Consider the following 26,280-nt stretch of genomic DNA (forward strand, 5'->3'; position numbering starts at 1 on the left):
AAATCCATATAGTTTTTGAAAAAAATAAAAAGGACCGTTACTTTATTGACAGACCTCGTATTACACATAACTTAATTTCTGTACTTGCTTGTGTTGGTTTGTTTGCATGTTTGGATTACTTGGGTTGTTACCAGTGAAAAGTTAATGTCAATTAGCTTTGGAAATATATTTACTGAGAAAAATGGTGACAAGTTCAATACTTATTTTACACACTGTGTATATGGCCCCACGCACCCCTTAAAGCAGAACTGTCAGCTTGGTCAGCTTGTTGCTGTTTTGTCTGGTTGTGATTTTTTTTTTTTTTTTTTTTTTTGGTCGCATTATTCTCTTTGGATATTGTGCTATCAGAGCACTCTTGTTGTCTTCCTTGATTCCTCGGACAGCCTGGTTTTTGTTTGTTTTTTGGGGGGGGAGGGGGGGTTTGCTGGTTCTGTCATGATTATGAGCATGTAAGAAATAAAGTTGTTGGCTTGTTCTCATAGCCGCTAGCTCGCCGATGCGTCGACAGGGGGCATGTATGTGGTGGTGGTGTTGTTGTGCCATAAAGCAGTTTGTTTGTCGCAAGACCCGAGACTCTCGTTTACACAACACCGGGTCTGTGTCTCTGAAGTTACAAGGCTGGTTTTCTGCTACGAGACCCCTGGTGGGGGGAGAGAGCCCCCATTCTCCCCAAAACAAATCATTTAGCCATTTCAATTACTCCCAAACTGTAGAACTAAGTTACTTAGTTTCCTTTTGAAGGTTCACTTTAAAGGGGAACTAAGACACAGAAGACATTTTAAAGACATTTTGAAAAAAAAAAAACATTATTTAAAATAATCAGTAATTACGGGCACCACGGTGACTTAGTGGTTAGCACTGTTGCCTCACAGCAAGAAGGTCATGGGTGGATTGGAATCTTTAAATTGTCCGTAGGTGTGTGAGTTGGTGTGAATGTGTGTGTTTATCTGTTTGTGGCCCTGTGTCAGACTGGTGTCCTGTCCTGGGTGTACCCCGCCTCGCGCTCTATGACTGCTGGGATAGGCTCCAGCCCCCTGTGACCCCAAATTGGACTAAGCAGTTGAAGATGAGTGTGATAATGATAATAATTACTTACTATTTGTAATATTTAACAATAAAGTATTGTAGTTTGAACTATATTGAGTTTGACACAAACATTGATTTTGCCTGAGCCCACTGAATGAAGCTGGCTGAAATTCCACAGCTGTGGCCACAACAGTTTGTGTAATCACATGTTCTCATGGTAATAAATAACTTGAAAATCAGTATCTGCATTTTCAGATGATCTACATTTTGCTGGCAGTCTACAGATTCTATGTATGTAAAACATGTTTTTTTTATATTTATTGAGGCCAAAGCATGCCAAAAGAAGGCTTAAAATGGATGTCATTTTTCCAGATTAACACAAGTTTTCTTGTTTCTTCAGTTGGTCTGTCTTGACTTTGTCATTTTGTCATTGTCACAATGTCCAAATTCTTTGCTGTCTACAAATAAGACATAAAACATTAACATCAATTTTTGTTGAATTATTGACATCGTTTTTTACTGTACCTCAAAATTTAATCAGCGGTGGATACATGTACCTGCAGTTATCACAAGGAGGGTGAGTGCCTGCTCTGTGGTTGTTGCTTCCATTTTCAGTATGTTGTCAGTGGCTCGACAAAGTAATTCTGTGATGGCATTCAAACCCCAGAAAGGAGCAGAACATGCACTGCTGCTGCAGTAGTTTTGTTTTCCTGGCCATCATGTATCTGTGTCTGTTATGTTTTCCTTGGAAATGCAAGTTTAGTTTCATCTTCACAATAATGATGGTTGCATTGCTGCTAACATTTCAGCAGGTGGCAGCATTGCCAAACAAGTCGGGCAGAGGTGTTGTTTGGAGAAGAGACCCAATTTTTTCACAATCGTGTTCTTTCAGTTGCTTTTTTTTCTTTTTCTTCTCCTTTTTCTGTGTTTCGATGAGTTCTTGTATGTTTGTTGTTTAGTGCTTTGTCCTCTTGTCTGTTTCAGTGAACTTTGAAGCTCTGGTCATTACTCTGAGCGTAATAGGTGGAACACTTCTTCTCAGCCTCATCATCTGCTGCTGCTGCTGCTGTTGCTGCAAAAAGCGTCGATCACGGTGAGACTATTTAACAAGACAGTGGTGTTTCAGTTCTATTAAAATTGTGGTCATGAGCTTGATCTTGGCTGCATTTGCTGTGTGCCAGCTCAGATCAGACAGACAGTTTCAAAAGGTGTTTGATCTACGCTGTATTTTAATTGCATCATAGATGCAGTAACTGTTTAGCTCCAGTAGGTGTCACAAGTCTACCTTCCTGTGAATTAAGTTTGCCAAGTGGCATTCTGTGTGCTGCTTGCAGTTGTCTGACATTTTTTCCTCAGTACTGCACAGCTGTAAAAAAAAAAAAAAAAAAAAAAAAAAACACAACTGTAAATGGTGTTTGCAAGTGTTTGGTGATTTTTTTATTTATTTTTTTATTTTTTGCCACAAATAGAAACAAAATTTCATACACTCTTTGAGGTCAGTCTTTCCTATTGATGGCAAAATCCACTGTCACACTTACTGCAGAAGGATCAAGACATTTTCTTGATTATTGTATATTTTAGTGATCGTGTTCTCATGAAGATTGAAATCAATTTACGACCAGCCTTTCTCATTTGGAAAAATAAAAGAAGGCAAGTCAAGAAGCACACTTCCAAGCATTGTAAAATTATATATGTAGAAGCGCGGCATTAAAGGGTGCTGTTTCACTTGTGTTTGCTTGTCCTTAACTGTGCTAAAGTGGTGGTGGGAGTGATGTGGAGGTTCATCAAATATAATCAACTTGGAAACCAATGAAAGGCATAACATAATTGTTTAAAAATACACCCAGATCAAAAATTATCCAAAAATTAGCCGTTCAACCTGCAGTTTCTTGCAGTTGTTTGTTGACACTGACATAAAAATAGGTGCCAAATGGCAGAGTGAACCAGTGAGCCAGCATATTCAAATTCAACCACAGTGGTTTGTAATTTTCCATAATCCATCCAGCAGCTGGTGGACATATCTTTGGGATATGACGTAGATAAGCCCAAGTTGCTTTTTGGATTTATCTGATGCGTTCAAGTTTACCAAAAATGAATCACTTCATTCTTCTTATGTTCTGTTTTTAATTCATTTGACTGATTTTGTTGGGTTTTTCAAGTTTGTTGCCATAATTTGGATGTCGCTGTTTTTCATTATCTGTGCCATTATCCTTGTCGTGCAATAAAGCTAGCAGAGATGGAGCAACTGACATTTTTGCTGTTCAACCCCTATGTTGTTCCAGCACAGGGAATAAGCCATTTGACAGATACTACACTTTGAGTTTGGGTACAAATAAAGCACCCCATGTGCCGGAACGTGTTGCAGAAGTTGTGATCCTCGGGTGTGATTTAGTAATTAAGTCAGGAGATGATTCTCTTTTCTTGCCCACAACAACAGACAAGACTCCCAGCAGCAACTTTAATCAGCAGAACTGTGAGTCACAATTGACATCTTTAAATGGCTTTGATGAGTTTTGTGAATAAATTGTGGACTCACTGCTTATGAATCAGTAGTAGTGGATCCATGATCAATGTAGAGAAATGATCATTTTCCCTCTACACAACCTCAAAAACAACTTAACAGCTGAACCTAAGCTTGGTGCTGGAATATTTATGGTATACATTATGTGACTGAAAGCATAAACAGCAGAACAGTTTAACATGCAGAAAGAGTTTCTGTTAGAGGCTGTAAATTTACAGGTGCAGCTACAATGACTGATATGTGGTCCATCAGATTACACGTGCCGATAATTAGATTCAGCGAGATTTTATGACTTCATTACTGGATCACACCCAGATCTATAACGTTGGAGTAGGCGGACGATGCTTTGCTTGTCCCCAAACAATCCCAGCGTGCAACCGCGCCAAATCCAAAATGCAGATGTCCATGAAACTGTCTATAGCAAATAGCAACCAGATAATGTCTCAACCAACATTACGTACACTGCAGTTAAAAAAAATTCTCCTAGGCCTGCACGGTTTAGGCGGTTTATCCAGTACAAGGTATAATTTTGGCCGACGGTAGAGATTTGGACTCCACCGACTAATCGCCATAATGCCCGCGGCGTTTCTCAATCCAGGAGTCCTCTGTGACGCGGCTGTGTGTGTGAACCAGGTGACTGACTCTCACTGCTGTTCATGTAACTTTGTGAGGCGCCTGCTGTCGCTGATATTTGCAAAGCCGTTGTTTATTTATTTTAGCCGACACACTGGGGGAAAGCGGAGTCTCCGTCGCAACCCGAATCAAACATTTGAGAAAGCGCCACATTTAATAACGCAATGATTTTTTTTTTTTAACCGGAGCAGAAAGACAAAATCAGCCAGGTAACGTCAGTTTACCAAGACTGACTTCAGATATGAGTAAATTAAGTATTTTTTTTTATAAAATGTTTTGATGGTTTCATGCTGAGTTTTGTAAATGAGGAATTGACCGTCCTGAAAGCGCTTCATGTATTCAGAGCGGGTGCGCCATCTAGTGTTAAAAAGATGACACTTCAGCTGCTGACCATAAATTTATTCTTTCACATCTTAGATGTACCTTCCAGCAAATTGTATCAGTAGTTTTGAGATCTGCACATTAAATGTTTTCAAAATTACATTATATCTGTTTTCATGTTTTTGTTGTCGTATTTATTTTGATCAATTTACCTTTGCTAAGGGACCCATTCAGAAACATTCGGTGACACCACTCCTCAATTTATTGAATATTGTTCTGGTGTCTTGTTTTTGCACTTTATAGATGGCCCCTAGGCTTCCGTTTCTCTGCCATCTGCTTGTTTAGATTAATATTATTTATTCCAGCTCAGAGGATGGTTCATTGGATAAAAATAAGGTTGTACCTCATTGTCTACTTTCCTGAGGTTAAAAACAAGTTTTGTGTGTTTTTCTATCATGTTTCTCTTAAGATTTATTGAGCTGTTTACTTTTGAGGGGGGGTGTTCAATCCTCTGTGAGTTTGACACATGGACCGTCCCAGTCAGACTCCTCACCTTACACTGTCCCCGGAGCGGGATGCTCCCAGCGGGTCCGGGCGCATCACACCAGAAGCAAAAACTGCTGGGACCACCTCTTCAGGCTGTGACCCCCACAAAAAAAAAAATAATAATAATAATTTTTGCGGTGATCGGGTTTGCGATCAAGATTTCTGCAGTAATTGACCCGTAAACTGAAATCCATAAACTACTTAAAGTGGGGAAAAAAAAAAAAAAAAAAAAAATATATATATATATATATATATATATATATATATATATATATATATATATATATATATATATATATATATATATATATATAATGAATGATATTCACGTTTTGTAAAACCTGCAGTCACGTATTGTGAGACCCGCGTTCATATTTTTCCAGTATTCACCTTTTTGCAATTAAAGGTTTGTGGATTGATTCACGATTTGCAGCTGAATCACATTTTGGGGGTTAACATGGGCCAGAAAATAAATAAATAAATAAATAAATATATATATATATATATATATATATATATATATATATATTGCACAGTCGCATTAATGAGTCTGTTGAAAAGAAAGAAAAAAAAACAGACTAGAGTGAGTGTCTGCCGTTGTATTGAAAGTCTTGTTATTGTAGCTTCCTTTCTGTGAGCTCCGTCTGTGGATTTATGGTGACCTAATTGTGCTTCAGTAAAATGAAAATGTCACGTCAATCAGTCAGCTGCAGTCTGTCAGACTGACAGCCTCCATGGTGGATCAGTGTCGTTTGTCTATCATCTGATGGAAAACAGGATGAAGTACACACACACACACACACACACACACACACACACACACACACACACACACACACACACACACACACACACACACACACACACACACACACACAGAGAGTATCTGTTTAGAATGCTGCTGCAGTTGCATTTCCTTCTTTTGCATCCAGACAGTTTCTCACTTTTTGTTTGTTCAGCCTCAGTTAAATTTTCTAATTCCATTATCACATGACATGTTTCTACAGCACAGCCTCTTGTTTTACTTTTGAACATCAGTTTCTTTTCTTCTTCTGTTGCTCAGCCTGCACTTGGGCTCATGAATGAGATGTACTTGTATTTCAGTGTTTTGAATGAATGTCCTTTTGCAGCTCTTGCATTTTGTAAATCTGTTGATGTGATGATTCTTTATCTAATGTGACACGTTCAGATGAGTATGAAGGTGTTGTTGATTATCAGTTTGAACAAAAATATAATTCTGTTTTTCTGATGCCACCTCTCCACTTTAGGTCTGACCGAGAGGAAGAAAGATACACCAGGAGGCGAGATGAGATGAGACAGCGTGCCGAAGAACGGTAAGACAGTCATATTTGTTTTAAAGAGATCACATAAACCCTTCCAGTTTGGTGGCAAGCAGATAATGTAGCAAAACTACCAAATTAGTCAGACTTCTCACCTTTGAGTTGTGACTGTTTGTTTTTCCATGGAGCCGTCTCTTTGTGGAATACCATCAGACTTGGCTACAGCACTCTGAGTTGGTTGTGGCGGGTTGGTGGTTACATAGTCACAATGCATTCCACAAATCTGTCATTGAGTGTCAAATGTGTATCATGCATACATGACTTTATACAGGGAAATCATTGTAGAATATCAAAACTGATATTTTACTCAGGATCATTCACATGTTTTCGTGGTGAAATTTGAGTCCACCTGGGGTAACTTCAGTTGTTTGGACGTGATTTGGAAAGGCACACACATGTAAGGTCTCACATTTGACTGTGCATGTCAGAGCACAAACCAAGAATGAAGTCAAGGGAATTGTCTGTAGACCTCTGAGACAGGATTGTCTTGAGGCACAAATCTGGGGAAGGGTACAGAAACAGTTCTGCTCCTTTGAAGGTCCCAATGAGCACAGCTGCCCCCATGGATGAAGTTCAGATCCACCAGGACTGTTCTTAGAGCTGGCCGCCTGTCTAAACTGAGCGATCTAAACTGAGAGATAATAATAAAATCTAAACTTTTCAACCTCAGAGGGTTAAATCAACACCATGTAAAGTAGTAACTATGAGTGAACGGTACAAACGGTCGTCAGTATTATATAAATTTACACAAAGGTTGGGATTTTTATTATACTGGCCAACCACTTTTGCACTTGTTTGATGTCATTGAATTGCATCAAAGGTAAAAACCACACGGCTTTGTTTCAGAAAAATTACCAGATCCAGGCATTTTTTTTATTTATGTGTTGTTAATTAAAGCAGATTAATCATGAATCAAATAAGTGCGTGGACATTGTCTCTGCTTCACTTTATAATTGTGGAGTTAATGGAGCGAACAGTCACAGCAGTTGCTGTTGCAGGACAGAGCCACAGCCACAGTGCATGTTTTCAAAACAGTTTAACATTCTGTTTTAAATATGCAACAAATATATTTTATTGACACAGATCAGCAGTGCGCATCAGTCTCCGTCTGTTTGATGAGCACGGAGTGGTAAGAGAGCTGACACGGTGAGAGTTTCACAAACATTTCACATAGTTTCTAATACACACCAATTGAGTGCATCTGATATGACCTTCCCCTGTTTACTTCATTTTCATAATAAAAACAACAGCAATCAGAGATTTCTGACATCCGCCCATCCTGAGCCGATGTCGCAGACCGAACAGTCCCCCCTAAAAATCGGTCCGTCCTGCCTTCACTGCACATGCGTCATTAGCTCCGGTTCACCAATTATCAGCTTGTTTCTGCTTCAAACTGCACTCCAGTCATCATCTGTCTCAGCGACAGATATCTGAAGCTTTTGTACGACAATCATTTCCACATAAATTTATCATAAAAGAGAGGAAGTGATCAGACTGCCGCGGCCACATGAGCTGCTAGCTGATGCATTCACTGCATGTCGATCATTTCAAATTTCACCTTAAAACAGCCTTGTTTCTGCTTAAAACTAACTTTAGAATGATTTAAGACATTTTACTTTATCTGATGGTTAATAATCCCATTAATCAATTTTATCGCTTTGGGTGAAGCGAGTCAGACTCAGACGAGCTGCTGTGGTCCCAAATGACGCATGCACAGTGAAGGCAGGCGGTCAGATATTTAGGGGGGGGACCGTTCGGTCTGCGACACTGGATCACCTCCAAAATTTGGTGGAGTCTTCCATGCCCTAATATCTATCTGTGGTCAAACGTTCGTCAAAATCTGTGCAGTAGTTTTGACATAATCCTGCTCGTTGACAGACAAAAAAATAAGTAAATCAACGCAGATTTTATTACATCCTTGGTGGACATAATAAAATAAATTAATACAATTATTAAGAAGTATCTTGGATTGAAGGTGTGTTCTTCTTAATGTATGGCAGAGTTGTTAAAGTGACAAGCTTAAACACTGGCTTGATTTCAGTGTTAGTTATATGAAAATTTGTACATACAAGAATCACAATATACAGTAGTGTTCAGAATAATAGTAGTGCTCTGTGACTAAAAAGATTAATCCAGGTTTTGAGTATATTTCTTATTGTTACATTAGGAAACAAGGTACCAGTACATTCAGTAGAGTCTCACAAATCCAACAAGACTAAGCATTCATGATATGCACACTCTTAAGGCTATGAAATTGGGCAGTTAGTAAAAAAAAAGTAGAAAAGGGGGTGTTCACAATAATAGTAGTGTGGCATTCAGTCAGTGAGTTTGTCAATTTTGTGGAACAAACAGGTGTGAATCAGGTGTCCCCTATTTAAGGATGAAGCCAGCACCTGTTGAACATGCTTTTCTCTTTGAAAGCCTGAGGAAAATGGGACGTTCAAGACATTGTTCAGAAGAACAGCGTAGTTTGATTAAAAAGTTGATTGGAGAGGGGAAAACTTATACGCAGGTGCAAAAAATTATAGGCTGTTCATCTACAGTGATCTCCAATGCTTTAAAATGGACAAAAAAACCAGAGACACGTGGAAGAAAATGGAGAACAACCATTAAAATGGATAGAAGAATAACCAGAATGGCAAAGGCTCACCCATTGATCAGCTCCAGGATAATCAAAGACAGTCTGGAGTTACCTGTAAGTGCTGTGACAGTTAGAAGATGCCTGTGTGAAGCTAATTTATTTGCAAGAATCCCCGCAAAGTCCCTCTGTTAAATAAAAGACATGTGCAGAAGAGGATACAATTTGCCAAAGAACACATCAACTGGCCTAAAGAGAAATGGTGGAATACTTTGTGGACTGATGAGAGTAAAATTGTTCTTTAATGGGTCCAAGGGCCGCAGACAGTTTGTGAGACGACCCCCAAACTCTGAATTCAAGCCACAGTTCACAGTGAAGACAGTGAAGCATGGTGGTGCAAGCATCATGATATGGGCATGTTTCTCCTACTATGGTGTTGGGCCTATATATCACATACCAGGTATCATGGATCAGTTTGGATATGTCAAAATACTTGAAGAGGTCATGTTGCCTTATGCTGAAGAGGACATGCCCTTGAAATGGGTGTTTCACTAGTAAATGAGCAAAATCTTGGTTCTAAACCAACAAAATTAATGCCTCGCAGATGTGAAGAAATCATGAAAACTGTGGTTATACAACTAAATACTAGTTTAGTGATTCACAGGATTGCTAAAAAAAAGCAGTTTGAACATAATAGTTTTGAGTTTGTAGCGTCAACAGCAGATGCTACTATTATTGTGAACACCCCCTTTTGTACTTTTTTTTTTTTTTACTAATAGCCCAATTTCATAGCCTTAAGAGTGTGCATATCATGAATGCTTGGTCTTGTTGGATTTGAGAGAATCTGCTGAATCTACTGGTACCTTGTTTCCCATGTAACAATAAGAAATATACTCAAAACCTGGATTAATCTTTTTAGTTACATAGCACTACTATTATTCTGAACACTACTGTATGCCATTACTGTCCATGCTTCAAATTATACAGCAATATCAATTTTAGACCATACCACTGAGCCCCAGTACTTGTTCCTGCCCCCCCCCCCCCCCCCCCCCCCCGGACCACCATCATGTGAATTCATGATTGCTCCTGTGTTGTGGCTTGTCTGTCACATCAGTCTTTCCACCAGCGTGGAGGAGTTTCTACCCACCCTTCTTTGGTGAATCATTTGAATTCAGGCACGTTGGATGTTTTCTCCAGCAGACAATTGTTGATCTGTTCTTGGTTTGTCGGCTCATAGAACTGCAGTTATGATCACAGCTTTGTGTACGTTTGATCTCTGTGACTCTGCCGACTCAGCTATCAGTCACTGACAAGTGGCAATACGTAATCATTTCTGATACAGCTCCACTTACATTTTCTCTGTTCAGCATTGAATTGTACTTCTAGAAAAATCTGTTTGACAGGATTTTATCTTGAAATGGGGCTTGTATTTATTGTTTCAAATAATTATTTATTATTTGTGACCTGTCTCACAGTTTACTAGTTCCAGAAGTCCTCGCTTTGCTTATTTTTCGTTACAGAATCATTCAGTGCACATGGTTTGTTCAAAGATGGGCTGAAATTTGAAAACTTAACAATTTGTATTTTTACACATTTGGACTCTGAAAGTTGTTGTCGTTTAGCTTTTTAAAAAAAACCCAAAATGCTGGATCAGAGGGTTAATATTGGCACTCAGTTTTGAGTGATCAACAGTTTGTCGTTCAACTGTTGTAGAACAGCAAATAAAATTGTGTAACTATGGAGACAGGTACATCTTTGATGACTCATAATACTGCTTTTGTAGTACTGCTTCATTGCTTAGTCTGCTGTATTTTCTCAAAATGTAGGCATTTTACACCTCTCAAATTCTGAGAACAGGGTGTATGTGGCGTGTTTGTTTGTTTTTTCCTGCAACAGAATAGCGCAGTGCCAAACAAAAAGACCAGTGAAAGTTTGAGGCTGTGTGCTGTGTTGTTCCTGAAGCCCCAGATAGACTGTTTCCCCAAAGGAGGAGTTCATTGTTCTCCTCTCCCAAAACACCAATTTGGTTGCCCTGCCTAAGCAGCTGAGGTCATGCGATCACCAGTGAGTTGAAGCCTCTGGAGAACCAGCTGCTGAAACAGAAAAAAAACAGGTTCTCACTGAATTGTACAATGGTGTGTGCTGCATTTCAGCGCTTTGACAAGTGATCACGTCCTGCTCTTATGAAATAAGGGGGACCATTGAAATGGGCTCTGTCCATCCATCCGTCACATTTTAAGTGCTCTAGATTTCCCTCTTACCCATTGCATACATGATACACACCCATACTATGTTGTACACAGACACAAATGTGACATCCAGGCGTGTGACCTTGGCCCAGGTTTTCAGGGCCATCCAAGATCATGGCCGACAACAACACTCACCGCCTGACCCCAGATTGTCACTGTATCTCTCCAAATATCACTTCTACAGCTAACGTTTGTATTGAACACCTATAGTAAATCATGCATCCTGACTCCCTTGACCTGACTGCATTTGACCTTGGATCTCAAGGTCAAACATGAGTTAGTGAAAAAAGGTGCAGTTTGACCCCGAAAATGGTTACTTTCATTTTTACACACACATTTTGGTTTGAGGTAATAATTAATGACACTGAACAGTACACGTGCACTTTAATTGCAGCAGTGATTTGTACTCTTCACAATGATACGTCTCTCTCTGGCATATCATTGTATAGAAATTCATGTTTTCAGTTCCCACAATTATCTGTTATCAACTGCATGTACACATCACATGTTGTTGTTGGCAGTTTCATCGCTTGCGAGGATAGTGGGAAGGCCTTTTTTTTTTATTATTATTATTATTATTATTTATTTTCTAGAAGCCCTCTGGTGGCTGAAAAGTCCGATGCGGGATCAATCAATCAATCAATCAATTTTTTTATATAGCGCCAAATCACAACAAACAGTTGCCCCAAGGCGCTTTATATTGTAAGGCAAGGCCATACAATAATTATGTAAAACCCCAACGGTCAAAACGACCCCCTGTGAGCAAGCACTTGGCTACAGTGGGAAGGAAAAACTCCCTTTTAACAGGAAGAAACCTCCAGCAGAACCAGGCTCAGGGAGGGGCAGTCTTCTGCTGGGACTGGTTGGGGCTGAGGGAGAGAACCAGGAAAAAGACATGCTGTGGAGGGGAGCAGAGATTGATCACTAATGATTAAATGCAGAGTGGTGCATACAAAGCAAAAAGAGAAAGAAACAGTGCATCATGGGAACCCCCCAGCAGTCTACGTCTATAGCAGCATAACTAAGGGATGGTTCAGGGTCACCTGATCCAGCCCTAACTATAAGCTTTAGCAAAAAGGAAATTTTTAAGCCTAATCTTAAAAGTAGAGAGGGTGTCTGTCTCCCTGATCTGAATTGGGAGCTGGTTCCACAAGAGAGGAGCCTGAAAGCTGAAGGCTCTGCCTCCCATTCTACTCTTACAAACCCTAGGAACTACAAGTAAGTCTGAGAGCGAAGCGCTCTATTGGGGTGATATGGTACTACGAGGTCCCTAAGATAAGATGGGACCTGATTATTCAAAACCTTATAAGTAAGAAGAAGAATTTTAAATTCTATTCTAGAATTAACAGGAAGCCAATGAATGCCATGAATGTAATGCCATCCAGAGTAAGGATCTGGTTAGACACCATGTTTCTAAGATTTGTGGGGCCAAGTACAATAACTTCAGTTTTATCTGAGTTTAAAAGCAGGAAATTAGAGGTCATCCATGTCTTTATGTCTGTAAGACAATCCTGCAGTTTAGCTAATTGGTGTGTGTCCTCTGGCTTCATGGATAGATAAAGCTGTGTATCATCTGTGTAACAATAAAAATTTAAGCAATACCGTCTAATAATACTGCCTAAGGGAAGCATGTATAAAGTGAATAAAATTGGTCCTAGCACAGAACCTTGTGGAACTCCATAATTAACTTTAGTCTGTGAAGAAGACTCCCCATTTACATGAACAAATTGTAATCTATTAGACAAATATGATTCAAACCACCACAGCGCAGTGCCTTTAATACCTATGGCATGCTCTAATCTCTGTAATAAAATTTTATGGTCAGCAGTATCAAAAGCAGCACTGAGGTCTAACAGAACAAGCACAGAGATGAGTCCACTGTCCGAGGCCATAAGAAGATCATTTGTAACCTTCACTAATGCTGTTTCTGTACTATGATGAATTCTAAAACCTGACTGAAACTCTTCAAATAGACCATTCCTCTGCAGATGATCAGTTAGCTGTTTTACAACTACCCTTTCAAGAATTTTTGAGAGAAAAGGAAAGTTGGAGATTGGCCTATAATTAGCTAAGATAACTGGGTCAAGTGATGGCTTTTTAAGTAATGGTTTAATTACTGCCACCTTAAAAGCCTGTGGTACATAGCCAGCTAACAAAGATAGATTGATCATATTTAAGATCGAAGCATTAAATAATGGTAGGGCTTCCTTGAGCAGCCTGGTAGGAATGGGGTCTAATAAACATGTTGATGGTTTGGATGAAGTAACTAATGAAAATAACTCAGACAGAACAATCGGAGAGAAAGAGTCTAACCAAATACCGGCATCACTGAAAGCAGCCAAAGATAACAATACGTCTTTGGGATGGTTATGAGTAATTTTTTCTCTAATAGTTAAAATTTTGTTAGCAAAGAAAGTCATGAAGTCATTACTAGTTAAAGTTAATGGAATACTCAGCTCAATAGAGCTCTGACTCTTTGTCAGCCTGGCTACAGTGCTGAAAAGAAACCTGGGGTTGTTCTTATTTTATTCAATTAGTGATGAGTAGAAAGATGTCCTAGCTTTACGGAGGGCTTTTTTATAGATCAACAGACTCTTTTTCCAGGCTAAGTGAAGATCTTCTAAATTAGTGAGACGCCATTTCCTCTCCAACTTACGGGTTATCTGCTTTAAGCTACGAGTTTGTGAGTTATACCACAGAGTCAGGCACTTCTGATTTAAAGCTCTCTTTTTTAGAGGAGCAACAGCATCCAAAGTTGTCTTCAATGAGGATGTAAAACTATTGACAAGATACTCTATCTCACTTACAGAGTTTAGGTAGCTACTCTGCACTGTGTTGGTATATGGCATTAGAGAACATAAAGAAGGAATCATATCCTTAAACCTAGTTACAGCGCTTTCTGAAAGACTTCTAGTGTAATGAAACTTATTCCTCACTGCTGGGTAGTCCATCAGAGTAAATGTAAATGTTATTAAGAAATGATCAGACAGAAGGGAGTTTTCAGGGAATACTGTTAAGTCTTCTATTTCCATACCATAAGTCAGAACAAGATCTAAGATATGATTAAAGTGGTGGGTGGACTCATTTACTTTTTGAGCAAAGCCAATAGAGTCTAATAATAGATTAAATGCAGTGTTGAGGCTGTCATTCTCAGCATCTGTGTGGATGTTAAAATCGCCCACTATAATTATCTTATCTGAGCTAAGCACTAAGTCAGACAAAAGGTCTGAAAATTCACAGAGAAACTCACAGTAACGACCAGGTGGACGATAGATAATAACAAATAAAACTGGTTTTTGGGACTTCCAATTTGGATGGACAAGACTAAGAGTCAAGCTTTCAAATGAATTAAAGCTCTGTCTGGGTTTTTGATTAATTAATAAGCTGGAATGGAAGATTGCTGCTAATCCTCCGCCCCGGCCCGTGCTATGAGCATTCTGACAGTTAGTGTGACTCGGGGTTGTTGACTCATTTAAACTAACATATTCATCCTGCTGTAACCAGGTTTCTGTAAGGCAGAATAAATCAATATGTTGATCAATTATTATATCATTTACCAACAGGGACTTAGAAGAGAGAGACCTAATGTTTAATAGACCACATTTAACTGTTTTAGTCTGTGGTGCAGTTGAAGGTGCTATATTATTTTTTCTTTTGAATTTTTATGCTTAAATAGATTTTTGCTGGTTATTGGTAGTCTGGGAGCAGGCACCGTCTCTACGGGGATGGGGTAATGAGGGGATGGCAGGGGGAGAGAAGCTGCAGAGAGGTGTGTAAGACTACAACTCTGCTTCCTGGTCCCAACCCTGGATAGTCACGGTTTGGAGGATTTAAGAAAATTGGCCAGATTTCTAGAAATGAGAGCTGCTCCATCCAAAGTGGGATGGATGCCGTCTCTCCTAACAAGACCAGGTTTTCCCCAGAAGCTTTGCCAATTATGTATGAAGCCCACCTCATTTTTTGGACACCACTCAGACAGCCAGCAATTCAAGGAGAACATGCGGCTAAACATGTCACTCCCGGTCTGATTGGGGAGGGGCCCAGAGAAAACTACAGAGTCCGACATTGTTTTTGCAAAGTTACACACCGATTTAATGTTAATTTTAGTGACCTCCGATTGGCGTAACCGGGTGTCATTACTGCCGACGTGAATTACAATCTTACCAAATTTACGCTTAGCCTTAGCCAGCAGTTTCAAATTTCCTTCAATGTCGCCTGCTCTGGCCCCCGGAAGACAATTGACTATGGTTGCTGGTGTCGCTAACTTCACATTTCGCAAAACAGAGTCGCCAATAACCAGAGTTTGATCCTCGGCGGGTGTGTCGTCGAGTGGGGAAAAACGGTTAGAGATGTGAACGGGTTGGCGGTGTACACGGGGCTTCTGTTTAGGGCTACGCTTCCTCCTCACAGTCACCCAGTCAGCCTGCTTTCCCGGCTGCTCGGGATCTGCCAGGGGGTAACTAACGGCGGCTAAGCTACCTTGGTCCGCACCGACTACAGGGGCCTGGCTAGCTGTAGAATTTTCCACGGTGCGGAGCCGAGTCTCCAATTCGCCCAGCCTGGCCTCCAAAGCTACGAATAAGCTACACTTATTACAAGTACCGTTACTGCTAAAGGAGGCCGAGGAATAACTAAACATTTCACACCCAGAGCAGAAAAGTGCGGGAGAGACAGGAGAAGCCGCCATGCTAAATCGGCTAAGAGCTAGTAGCTACGCTAAGCTAGCGGATTCCTAAAAACACGCAAAGTGAATAATGTGTAAATAATTTAGAGGTGATTCAGCAGAAGGAGTGCTTTAGTTAAGGCACGTAAAGATTACACTAGGAAACAAATCGTAATCTAGATAACTAGATCAATCTAACTGCGCAGATTAAACAGCTAACAGATACAGAAAAACACCGCTGTGCTCCGGAACAGGAAGTGATACAATACCGCAGTGAGAGCCAACCACCAGTAAAGGCAAGCAAGAGGGATGCACAAGACCTGTTACACTTGGGCCAAATGAACACTTGAGTAGGCTGGGCTTGTGCTGCTGCCCGCTCTTTCTGTCTTTGAAGCTTCTGGCGTGAGGCCTCACTTTTTTCTGCCTCAAACTTCAGGCTGGAACGCCAGCTGAGTCTATCTGTAGCTAGATGCTGCCATGACTGATGCTGAATGCCTGCAAGGGAGAGCTGTTTCTTCAGCTGGTCCTTATAGCGCTTTTTGGGGGCCCCTTGGTTTCGTCTCCCTTCCTTGAGCTCGCCAAAGAGAATTAATTTCGGCATGCGTGTATCATCCATCCTGGCTACGTGACCTGCCCAACGAAGTTGTTTGTTGCGGAAAGTGATGTGTATGACCCACGTGAATGTTTTGACCCCCCCTCAGCCCAGTCTCTAAGGGCGGGCGTTTGTGTTTTGACCGTTTGAGGCAGTCTCTCTGCTGATGCTCACTCAAGCCGCAGACAAAACACTCCCCGCGGACCAGACTCCTTTGTCTGAATGTGGCCCTGCTCATGTCCCTAGCACTGTCAGCAGGGGGAGCTGTAACCACACGGAGCGCTGTGGCTGTGGAGCGTGGGGAAGACGGCTCTCTTTCGGACCCGGGAGGAAGAGGGACGGCTTGTGCCTGACCACGCCCTTCGCCTCGCTCCCGTCGGCGTTCTTCTAACCGATTGTCCAATCGTATAACCAAATCGATAAGCTCAGCCAAATCCTGCAGTTCCTCCTTAGCCACCAGGTGCTCCTTCAGGACCGACGACAGTCCGTTTGTGAAGGCGGCGTGGAGCGCAGTCATATTCCAGCCGGATCTCGCAGCCGTGATGCGGAAGTCGACTGCATATTCGGCTGCGCTCCGGCGCCCCTGTCTCATTGACAGCAGCACAGTAGATGCGGTTTCGCCTTTGTTAGGGTGATCAAAAACAGTTCTGAGCTCCCTCACAAACCCAGTATAAGAGGCGAGGAGCCGTGAACTCTGTTCCCAAAGCGCTGTAGCCCAAGCGCGTGCCTTGCCTCGAAGCAAATTAATCACATAAGCCACCTTGCTGGTGTCAGACGCGTACATCACGGGACGTTGTGCAAAGACGAGCGAACACTGCATAAGAAAGTCTGCGCACGTCTCCACACAACCTCCGTATGGCTCTGGGGGGCTTATGTATGCTTCAGGGGATGGTGGGGGGGGTCGTTGAATGACCAGTGGAATGTCTGTATTCGGCACCGGGTCGGCAGGAGGAGGAGCTGCAGCAGCGCCCTGAGCGCGCGCTTCCACCTGCGCGGTGAGAGCCTCCATCCTGCGATTAAGGATGATGTGTTGCTCGGTCATCAGGTCCAGCCGAGCAGTAAAGGCGGTGAGGATGTGCTGCAACTCACCAATCACGCCTCCAGCTGACGCCTGCGCACCCTGCTCTTCCATTGGCTGTCCAACAGATGGTTGACGCCCCTCGGGATCCATGACGTTGGCCGAGATATCCTGTTGGGGAAAGTGTAGTGACACGGACCCACAACAGGGGGCGCAAATGAACGGTCAATAGATGAGCCAAAAGGTAACAATTTAATGTTGTGAATGTGCACAACGAATATACAGACAATCTCAGAATCTGATAGCAGTCAGTACACAAAGGTGACGTGTGGGCAGGCTCGAGGATAGAAGACGTCTGTCCTGAGAAGAGCCGGAACCACACGATTTCCGCCGCCACCGAACCTGGTGAATACTGGAGCCGCCAAGTCCCGAATCCCAGGTGATCACCGTCCCCGACTGTCGGATCTGGTACTGCTGGCGAGGAGCCCAAACAGTGAGATGTGGGTGTGTGCACACCCAGTAACCAAAACAGTCAGAAGGTGGAAAGTCACCTCCACCTCTAATCACACACTCGTGCAGCTCCTGTTAACCACTTATCTGGTTTGGGTGTGAAGCGAAGCCGTCGCTGTTCACACCAAACGCCAATCCAGCAGATAAGGCACACAACAGGAAAGCGGCTGCAAAAAGAGTTCAGACTATGACACAGTTTTCAGTACAGCAGAGAATTACCTTCACAGGTAGATGATATCTCAGCAGCGAGGTGGAGATGACATCCGGCTTTTATGGAGTGATGAAATGATGGGTGACAGCTGTCATGAGTTGATGTGTGACAGCTGTCACTCCCGGTTGTGTCCGTGGCGGCAGCGCCCTCTCGTGCCTGAAGCCCGCACTTCAGGCAGGGCGCCCTCTGGTGGTGGGCCAGCAGTACCTCCTCTTCTGGCGGCCCACACAACACTGTTGTTTGAGTATAATAGACTCCATGCTCAGCAGTTTGGCTCTGGTAAGGATGTCCTCATTTGAGATGTAGTCCTGCCACTTAATCCCGAAGATGTTTCGGAGATAACGCTGATGAAAGCGTTCCAGTAATCTGATCTGCTGGCGATACAGAACCCAGGTTTCAGCTCCATACAGGAGGGTAGGGACCACAATGGCTCTGTAGACCTGCACTTTTGTGGAAAGGCGCAGTGCATGATTCTGCCAGACTTTCTTTGAGAGTCGACCAAAAGAACTGCTGGCCTTTGCAAGGCGACTGTCTAGGTCCTTGGCAACAGATGCATCATTTGAGATAACACTACCGAGATACGTAAAGTGCTCTACTGCATTCAAGCTTGTACCCTCGATGTTGATTTGGGGTGGGGTATATGCTGTATGGGGAACCGGTTGATATAGCATTTCTGTCTTTCTCAGGCTGATGGTGAGGCCGAAGGCTCTTGCTGCTTCAGCAAAACAGTTGACAATGTGCTGCAAGGCTTGCTCCGTATGGGCGACGAGGGCGCAGTCATCTGCGAAGAGCAGCTCCATGATTAGCTGTTTTGTGATCTTAGTGTGGGACAGAAGGTGCCGCAAGTTAAACAGACTTCCGTCAGTTCTGAAGTGGATATAGATGCCGTCTGTCAAGTCTTCTTTAGCCTCACGAAGCATCATGCTGAAGAAGATGGAGAACAGAGTGGGCGCGAGGATGCAACCTTGTTTGACGCCATTTGAGATGGGGAAGCTGCCGGACAGAGTCCCGTTGTACTTCACTTGTCCCATCTGGCCTTCATGCAGCTGGCGGATGATGGTGAGGAGCTTTTGAGGGCAGCCAAGGCGTGCAAGAATCTTCCACAAACCCTCACGACTGACCGTGTCAAAAGCCTTGGTTAGGTCTATGAAGGCTGCATAAAGGGCCATGTTCTGTTCTCTGCACTTCTCCTGGATCTGTCTCAGGACGAAGATCATGTCGGTGGTTCCCCTGTTGGCCCAAAATCTGTACTGACTCTCGGGAGTATTTTCATGCGCTGTGGTAGAGGTAAGCCTGTTGACCAGCGCTCGAGCCAAAATCTTACCTGCTATTGAGAGTGATGCCCCGGTAATTAGAACAGTCAGACTTGTCGCCCTTGTTCTTGTACAGGGAGACAATGACTGCATCCCGAAGGTCATGTGGAAACATTTCCTTTTCCCAGCAACTGGAGAAGAGAATCTGAAGCTTGTCGAGGACTGCCTCACCTCCATTTTGGTACACCTCTGCTGGGATGCCATCTATGCCAGGAGACTTCCCTGGATTCAGCTGCGTGGTGGCCTTTCGGATCTCTTCAAGTGTTGGGGGGTCATCAAGTTCCCATTTCACCTCCACCTGGGGAATCTTCTCGATTGATGACTCTTGCACAGTGCGCTTGTCACTGAAGAGGTTTTCAAAGTGTTCTGACCAACGCTGCATAATGGTTTCCTTGTCCGTCAGAAGGGTGGAGCCGTCTGAGGAGCGCAGGGGTGCTTGCACTTGATGTGCTGGCCCATGGATGGTCTTAAGGGCTTCATAAAAGGAGCGCATGTCTCCGGCATCGGCATGTTGTTGTGTTTTCTCCGCAAAAGCTAGCCACAAGTCGTTCTGCAGTATGCAGAGCTTGCTTTGCATTGTGGAGCAGGCATTTCTGTAAGCTGTCTTGGCAGAGTGGTCATCAGGTTTAGCTAAAAGAGTCTTGTGGCATGCACGTTTCTTTTCTAGTAGTTCCTGGATCTGTGCATCAGACTCATCAAACCAGTCTTTATTTTTCCTGGCTGAGAAGCCCACTACTTCTGCTGCCGTCTCCTGAAGGATGGTCTTTAATCTCATCCACTGTTGTTCAGGGTTGTCAGGCAGGCCTTCTTCTCCACCCAGTCTCTCCTCTAGTTTGGCCTGGAACTCCATTTTTGTGTCTACATCTTGCAGCTTGTGGACTTGTAGCTTCTTAAACTGTGGGCCTTTCTTCTTTGGAGGGGGCTTGAAAGTGAAAGCAATCTTGGAACAGACCAAGCGATGATCCGTATAGCAATCCGTGCTAGGCATCACCCTGGTATGTAGTACGTCTCTTCTATCACGCTGTCGCATCAGAACGTAGTCCAGAAGGTGCCAGTGTTTGGAGCGTGGGTGTCTCCAGGTTGTTTTGAATCTCTCTTTCTGTTGGAACAGGCTGTTGGTGATCATCAAGTCATGTGCAGAGCAGAACTCCAGCAGCAGGCGACCATTGTCGTTACAGTTGCCTATGCCTATGTTTCCCTAGCACGTCCTTCCATACATCAGAGTCGCGACCCACTCTGGCGTTGAAATCTCCCATGATGAGGAGCTTGTCCTGGGTGTCGACGCGCTGTAGAAGGTTGTGCAGATCGCTATAGAAAGCCTCCTTAACTCCGATGTCAGCCTGCATGGTTGGTGCATACACACTAACAATAGTGGCAAAATCCTTGTTGTTGATGGGGAGCCGGAGTGACATGAGTCGGTCAGAATGTCCAACTGGCAAACTGTGTAACCTATGTGCTATGGCGCTTTTAATCATGAACCCGACCCCTGAGAGTCGACGATCTTCTTTAGCCTTCCCTGACCAGAACAGTGTGTAGCCTGTGCCTTCCTCGGTGAGTGACCCTTGGTCTGCAAAGCGCACCTCACTGAGTGCAGCAATGTCTATGTCAAGACTTGCTAGCTCTTTGGCGACTAAGGCTGAGCGTCTTCGAGGACGATCGCTATTGTCTGAGTCCATCATTGTGCGTACATTCCAGCACGCAATTTTCAGGTTGTTTGTTTTGCTTTTCGCACCGCGTGTAGTGATGCCCGTTGGCAGCGGTGAGCCAACCGGGTCTAGTGAGACAAGCCATGTTTAGACCACCTTTTCTAGGTCTGTCTCCATGTGGAGCAAGCAGGGCTATCCCTGAACAGGGCTGCTTGGTCACCCAGGGCCCTGCCGGATGATGCTGTTGTCTCGGGTCAGCAATCAAACGACCATAGCTCCTGAGCCGCCTGCATGCAGGATCGAGACTGCAGCTCCCAGTGCCATCATGCACCTGCTGTTTTCGCCTCTTCCCATCGCTGCAGGGCTTTCCTTCCCGCCTGCGCTCGTTGCTTAAAGTGGGGATCAGCTCGCGCACACCAATTCCACTCTTTAGGCAAGGTGGCACTCCACAGTGGCACAGACAAGCTGAGACGGCTGTGGCAACCACCAGGCTGTAGGTTTTACATCAGAGTGACCTTCTCCTAGCCTCTGGCTAAAGAACCTTCCTCGGAGGCACGGGGGCAGTAACCCAGGCTGGGGCTTTAACATCAGGGTTTTCCTTCCCCTAGGTGGACCGCCTTAACAGGGCTTATGAGTCCCATCTACCCACTGCTATAACCCAGTCAGCTGGGAGGCTCGTGATGGTGGGAGCGCCTAGATCCCGTATAGGTCATGGACCTACCACTGCCATACTTGAATAAACAATATCTGTGTTGTAAAACAACAAAAACACAAAGCCAACCTAGTCAAAACCAAAGTGAGTGCAGCTCCAGGAAAACCTACCTGAAACAATCTAAAACTGACTGAAAATAAATCTGACTCAATCTAAACCGAAAACAATTCATCTAGCGCAACGTAACTATAGCTTGTAAGCTAACAAACGGAATATCAAATCAAATTTATTTATTTATTTATATAGCGCCAAGTCACAACAAACAGTCGCCCCAAGGCGGTTTATATTATTATTATTATATTATTATTATAAGGCAAGAGCCATACAACAATTACAGAAAAATACATTACATCAATTACAGCACATATACATATCAGCATAATAGGCGGGGGACCTCATATTGGCTTGTTTCTATATGATGCCACTGCTTCCAGTGTATTAATCCTGTAAGGATGACTGGATGATTTGTTCAGAAATGTGCAGTCGTGCAGGATAATGGTTGCTAACTGTGCTTTATTGTCATCGTGTGGAGAGCTCAGGACATCGGAACATCAGAGCTGTGAGAGAGAATTTTTGAACCTCACATGCTGAAGCGTGCTTGATAAAATCATCCTAGTCAGAGTTAGTGCACTGACCTGCATAGATGCAGTTAATGCTCTGAGCAGCACCCAGATGATGGGACACTCAGAAGACCATTTCTTCTGGACTCTGAGAACCACCTCACAGCAACAAGCTTTCATTATGAGCCTAACCTCCAGCACATTCTCAGAGAAATGTCACCCATTGTTCATTTTTTCTTAATGTCAGGTATGAGATATAAAAGAAAAAAAAAAAAAACACTCATTTTTATCGAGTCGAGACAGCCTTCTGAAACAGAATGGATTACATCTTTGCCATCCTTGCAGTTGCTTTGATATTAGTCTTCCATAGTGGTAAAATATAGTCATCACTCTGTGTATGCATCTGTCCACGTATCTTGTAAGCGCAACTCCTCATAAACTGGTTGGTGTAGTTTAATGACCCTTGACACAATAGCAGAACACCATATGAAGATGGGCACGAAGGAATATATTTCTGCTCTGACATCCAAAATGAGAGATAATCTGGCCTGTTTTATTACTTTTTACACAATGTATTTGCTAATTAATGTACAGTGTAAACAGCCCTGTAAGATGATCTCCCATTGTTCATTTGAGGACCCAGTTGCCTATCTCCTTCCACAAATAAGGAAATCAGGCCTGATGCATCACAACAGCTGTCTACAGTTGCATGTCATAGAATCATACACCTGGTTTGCGTTGATTACAAGCGATGTTAATCTCAGCCCCATGATATGAGGTTTACTGTGCTACTTTGTAAATATTAGTGTTCCTCTTTGTAAATATAACCGATACAAACACTTGTTTATCCCACTGTCAGTGAAGCTCATAAATGAGCAGAAGGCTCAGGGTGGACAGAAAAGATGGGTGGGATTTGTTGTTTGTGCAGTAGACCCCTCTGGCCAAGACAAATTTCTCCCTAGGTAGACTAATAAAGACACCTAGACTTTGATGCTGACAGCAGTACTGCGTATGCTTCTTGCAGTAATGTATGTGGTCATAACAAGACTTTCCACAAAGCTAAAATACATCTAACTTCTGAAAACTGTCTTCTGAAGAGTGCGGCATGCTTTTCATGGGATTATGGTGTATGTTATACACGGAACAAAAATATAAATGCAACACCTGATCAACTCTATGCAAAGGAGATGTGTTGTACGAGGTCTGTTAGAAAAGTATCCGACCTTTTTATTTTTTCAAAAACTATATGGATTTGAATCATGTGCGCTTGCATCAGACAAGCTTGAAGCTTCGTGCGCATGCGTGAGTTTTTTCACGCCTGTTGGTTGCGTCATTCGCCTGTGGGCAGGCTTTGAGTGAGCACTGGTCCACCCCCCTCATCGGATTTTTATTGTTTAGGAATGGCGGAGCAACTGCCGCTTTGTTCCATGAAAATTTTTTCAGAAACTCTGCCAGACAGCCAGATGGAAACCATTTGGAAGATTCAGCTGGCTTTCGGTGAAGATTCTGTCGGTATCACACGGATTAAGGACCATTAAAACTGGATTAAAAACGGCCCACAGCCGTGGAGGGCGCACCATGCCCCGAGCGGCCATCGACAGGCTGGAACGAGCAGATCACTTCCAAATTTAAGGCTCTGTTGATGCAGGATGTCGTGTGACTAGCAGAGAAGTTTCAGAAGAGGTCGGGATCAGCACTTTATCGGCACATTCCACTGTTAAAGGAGATTTTGTAATGAAAGACGTGCGGATGGATTCGCGCGTCGGGACGTAGCCGCTCATGGCGCGGGACAAACAACACCTCCGTGTTGGAAGTGAACATGCCCAGCTGTTAAACAATTTCTCGGATACTCACTCGACTGAAAAGCCACCGAAAGCCGTCTGAATCTTACGAATGGTTTCCAACACAGAGGTGTTGTTTGTCCCGTGCCATGAGCGGCTGCGTCCCGACGCGCAAATCCGTCCGCACGTCTTTCATTACAATATCTCCTTTAACAGTGGAATGTGCCGATAAAGTGCTGATCCCGACCTCTTCTGAAACTTCTCTGCTAGTCACACGACGTCCTGCATCAACAGAGCCTTAAATTTGGAAGTGATCTGCTCGTTCCAGCCTGTCGATGGCCGCCCGGGGCGCGGTGCGCCCTCCACCTCTGTGGGCCGTTTTAATGGTCCTTAATCCGTGTGATACCGATAGAATCTTCACCGAAAGCCATCTGAATCTTCCAAATGGTTTCCATCTGGCTGTCTGGCAGAGTTTCTGAAAAAATTTTCATGGAACAAAGCGGCAGTCGCTCCGCCATTCCTAAACAATAAAAATCTGACGAGGGGGGTGGACCCGTGCTCACTCAAAGCCTGCCCACAGGCGAATGACGCAACCAACAGATGTGAAAAAACTCACGCATGCGCACGACGGTTCAAGCTTGTCTGATGCAAGCACACATGATTCAAATCCATATAGTTTTTGAAAAAAATAAAAAGGTTGGATAGTTTTCTCACAGACCTCGTACTGCTTGAGGCAAATGGTGATAACCGGATACTGAATAGTTTCTGACACCCCCCTCCCCGCCCCCAAATAAGGCAAAACTGCACATTTTAGAGTGGGCTTCCATTGTGGCCAGCCTAAAGCACACCTGTGCAATAATCATGCTGTCTAATCAGCATCTTGATATACCACATCTGTGAGGTGGGATGGATTATCTTGGCAAAAAAGTGCTCACTAACACAAATTTAGACAGATTTGTGAACAATATTTGAGAGAAATAGGCCCTTTGTGTATATAGAAAATGCTTTAGATGTTTCAGTTCAGCTCATGAAAAATGGGAGCAAAAACAAAAGTGTTGCATTTATATTTTTGTTCACTGTATTTCCAGAGCAAATTTAAAGATGGACAGTGAGTCTTTGAACACATTTCCCTGCACACACTGACTGATCACTGTGTTCCGCTGCCAGGTCTAGTCACTTTCACCCTGCTGCAAAGAAATCTCCCACCACTCAGTTAAAAAAATAACAAAATCTGCATTGAATTTTAATTTACATTGTAGCCTGGCATCAAAATAATTAATTAGTTTCAAGATAAACTAATAAAGTAAGAACCAATGCCATCTGAAAAATAACAGTAAAAGACACATTACCGTACCGGTGCATTGAAACACCCTCTCGAGCTGAATTAAAAAAAATATTAAATTTGATTAAACGTCCACCCTAAATTAATTTCATAACCCCAGCACATTGTAAAAAGCAAAAAAATTATTTTTCACAAGGTTTTTCTCGTCACTTTCATGTCTTAGCTGTGACGACATCATCAGTGTGTGCTGGTCTTTCCAGAGTTCTGTAAATGTACCAGGTGACCCATAATAACTTATGTTTTGCACAGGGAATTTTTTTTTTATTCATTATTTTACACATGAACGCAGTGTTTGTTTTAAATCAGTAGTAGTCTCATGACAATAACATCAATTTGAGAGTTTGCAATATCAGAGTTGTGCACAAGGCAGAATGGATTTGATACTAAACAGGTGAGTTATTTGTAATGAAATGAGATGTTTTATTTAAATGGACACAAGAGTTGTACATAACTCTCATGTGCCGGCACATCAAATTGATGTCATTGTCATTCCTATTCTGCTGTTTACGGGTTTGTGCTTCCGAAAGGTTAAAACACTACCATAGCAACTTTTATTGTACTCTTAGGCTAAGAGTACAATAAAAGTTGCTTGGACAGCGTTCACATAGTATAAATAAGAGTCCTTCACCGACAGTGTTGCAGAATAGCCGGAGCCGAAAGTAAATGTTGATCTTATGTGAATTACATTCATATAATTAACATGTTTTCCAGACTC

At 42.9% G+C, this 26,280-nt stretch overlaps 1 protein-coding gene across 3 annotated transcripts in view; it reads left to right on the forward strand.

The window, feature by feature from the left end:
- LOC117513740 (pituitary tumor-transforming gene 1 protein-interacting protein) overlaps positions 1-26,280 on the forward strand; it is an 82,394-nt gene that overhangs the window by 20,125 nt on the left and 35,989 nt on the right. For all 3 annotated transcript variants that reach the window (XM_034173971.1, XM_034173972.1, XM_034173973.1), the window contains exons 4-5: positions 2,011-2,119; positions 6,316-6,381. In XM_034173971.1, coding sequence (XP_034029862.1) covers positions 2,011-2,119; positions 6,316-6,381 — 175 coding nt within the window. The remainder of the gene's footprint in view (positions 1-2,010; positions 2,120-6,315; positions 6,382-26,280) is intronic.

The sequence above is a fragment of the Thalassophryne amazonica genome, chromosome 7, assembly GCF_902500255.1.
Source record: "Thalassophryne amazonica chromosome 7, fThaAma1.1, whole genome shotgun sequence".
NCBI lineage: Eukaryota > Metazoa > Chordata > Actinopteri > Batrachoidiformes > Batrachoididae > Thalassophryne > Thalassophryne amazonica.